Source organism: Trichechus manatus, unplaced genomic scaffold, assembly GCF_000243295.1.
Source record: "Trichechus manatus latirostris isolate Lorelei unplaced genomic scaffold, TriManLat1.0 scaffold00154, whole genome shotgun sequence".
NCBI lineage: Eukaryota > Metazoa > Chordata > Mammalia > Sirenia > Trichechidae > Trichechus > Trichechus manatus.
In genome coordinates, this window is record NW_004444090.1 from 849,485 (window position 1) to 850,670 (window position 1,186).

The 1,186-nt window shown below is 31.4% G+C and overlaps 1 protein-coding gene across 2 annotated transcripts in view; it reads left to right on the forward strand.

Moving 5' to 3' along the window:
• Positions 1 to 1,186, forward strand: part of CEP162 (centrosomal protein 162) — a 65,464-nt gene that overhangs the window by 14,608 nt on the left and 49,670 nt on the right. For both annotated transcript variants that reach the window (XM_023740365.1, XM_004386067.2), the window contains 2 exons: positions 540 to 570; positions 1,029 to 1,145. In XM_023740365.1, the coding sequence (XP_023596133.1) occupies positions 540 to 570; positions 1,029 to 1,145 (148 nt within the window). The remainder of the gene's footprint in view (positions 1 to 539; positions 571 to 1,028; positions 1,146 to 1,186) is intronic.

Sequence of the window (1,186 nt, forward strand, 5' to 3'; positions counted from 1 at the left end):
AGGTGATAGTAATTAGAAAACGTGGAGAGAACCTGTAGTACTGACAATGAACTTCAACTGTCCTGCTGTTTGCTGGAGTGTAATTTGACCAAGAATACAACAGTTAGTAAGTCCTTGATCTTTTTTGAAAATTTCATCTCTCAGAATATAGAGGAAACAGTACAAGTTAATTTTGAACAATAAGGGAAAAGTGATTAGTAATGTTAGAATGAGAGTAGCCATGTTGTTTTGGAGTTATAATATGAGAAATTCTGCCCAATGTAGATGAATAGATGGCACGTAGATACTTTAAATAAGGTTTATTAAGGTCTAAGTATATTACTGGTAATTGCCAAGGTTCTGAAGAAACTTTTAGAAGATCTCTCAGAGCTACAGTCTCTAGTCTTGGAGAATTACTGGTGAATGAGAGTTGTGAAAGAAACCTAGAAAGCGCATTTCCTCATCTTTTCAAATGGTTTTCAAATTTTATGTCTGTTTGCATTGTGGTTTTATTACATAACTTTGGTTTTAAATCATGTGCTCATTTTCTTTTAATTTAGGAAGAAGAGAAAACTGGCATGCTGGCTAATGGTAAATATTATATATAGTCATATATTTAGTTGGCAAAAATAATCTGTTTAGAATTGCATCTAAATAGTTCTGAATAAATCGCTATCTTTGTTTCTAAATATCCCTAAGGAATTAAAATTCACAGCTTTGCTTAATGTTTCTTATGTCTATCTTGAATCCATCCAGTTATATTTATGAATATTTATTTTTTGTTATTTTTCTTAGGGACTTTGTCTTCCACATATAAATGCACCTTAGATCTGTATACAACACAGATGTCTATGTTTATGTTAACCTACTCTCTTGTACATAGGAAGAAGAAAATCATGCATATATATATATGTATATATATGATCATATACTATTGTAAACATCTTTGTTTTTATATATGTTGCGTATGATTAAAATAATTACTAGAGTAAAAGAGCCCCACAAATTTCTCTATATTCCTATTATTTTTTCCCTTTATATTCTTGCAGTTGTGCTGCTTGATTCATTAGACTCCATTGTAGATGTCAAGCTTGATGAACAGGATAAAGCAGCGAGTAAGCCAAAGACTCTACCAGAGATAACTGATAATGAAATGACAGGAACAGGTAAAAGTGCTTCAAAAACTGGCTGTTCTCTAAATATGTGA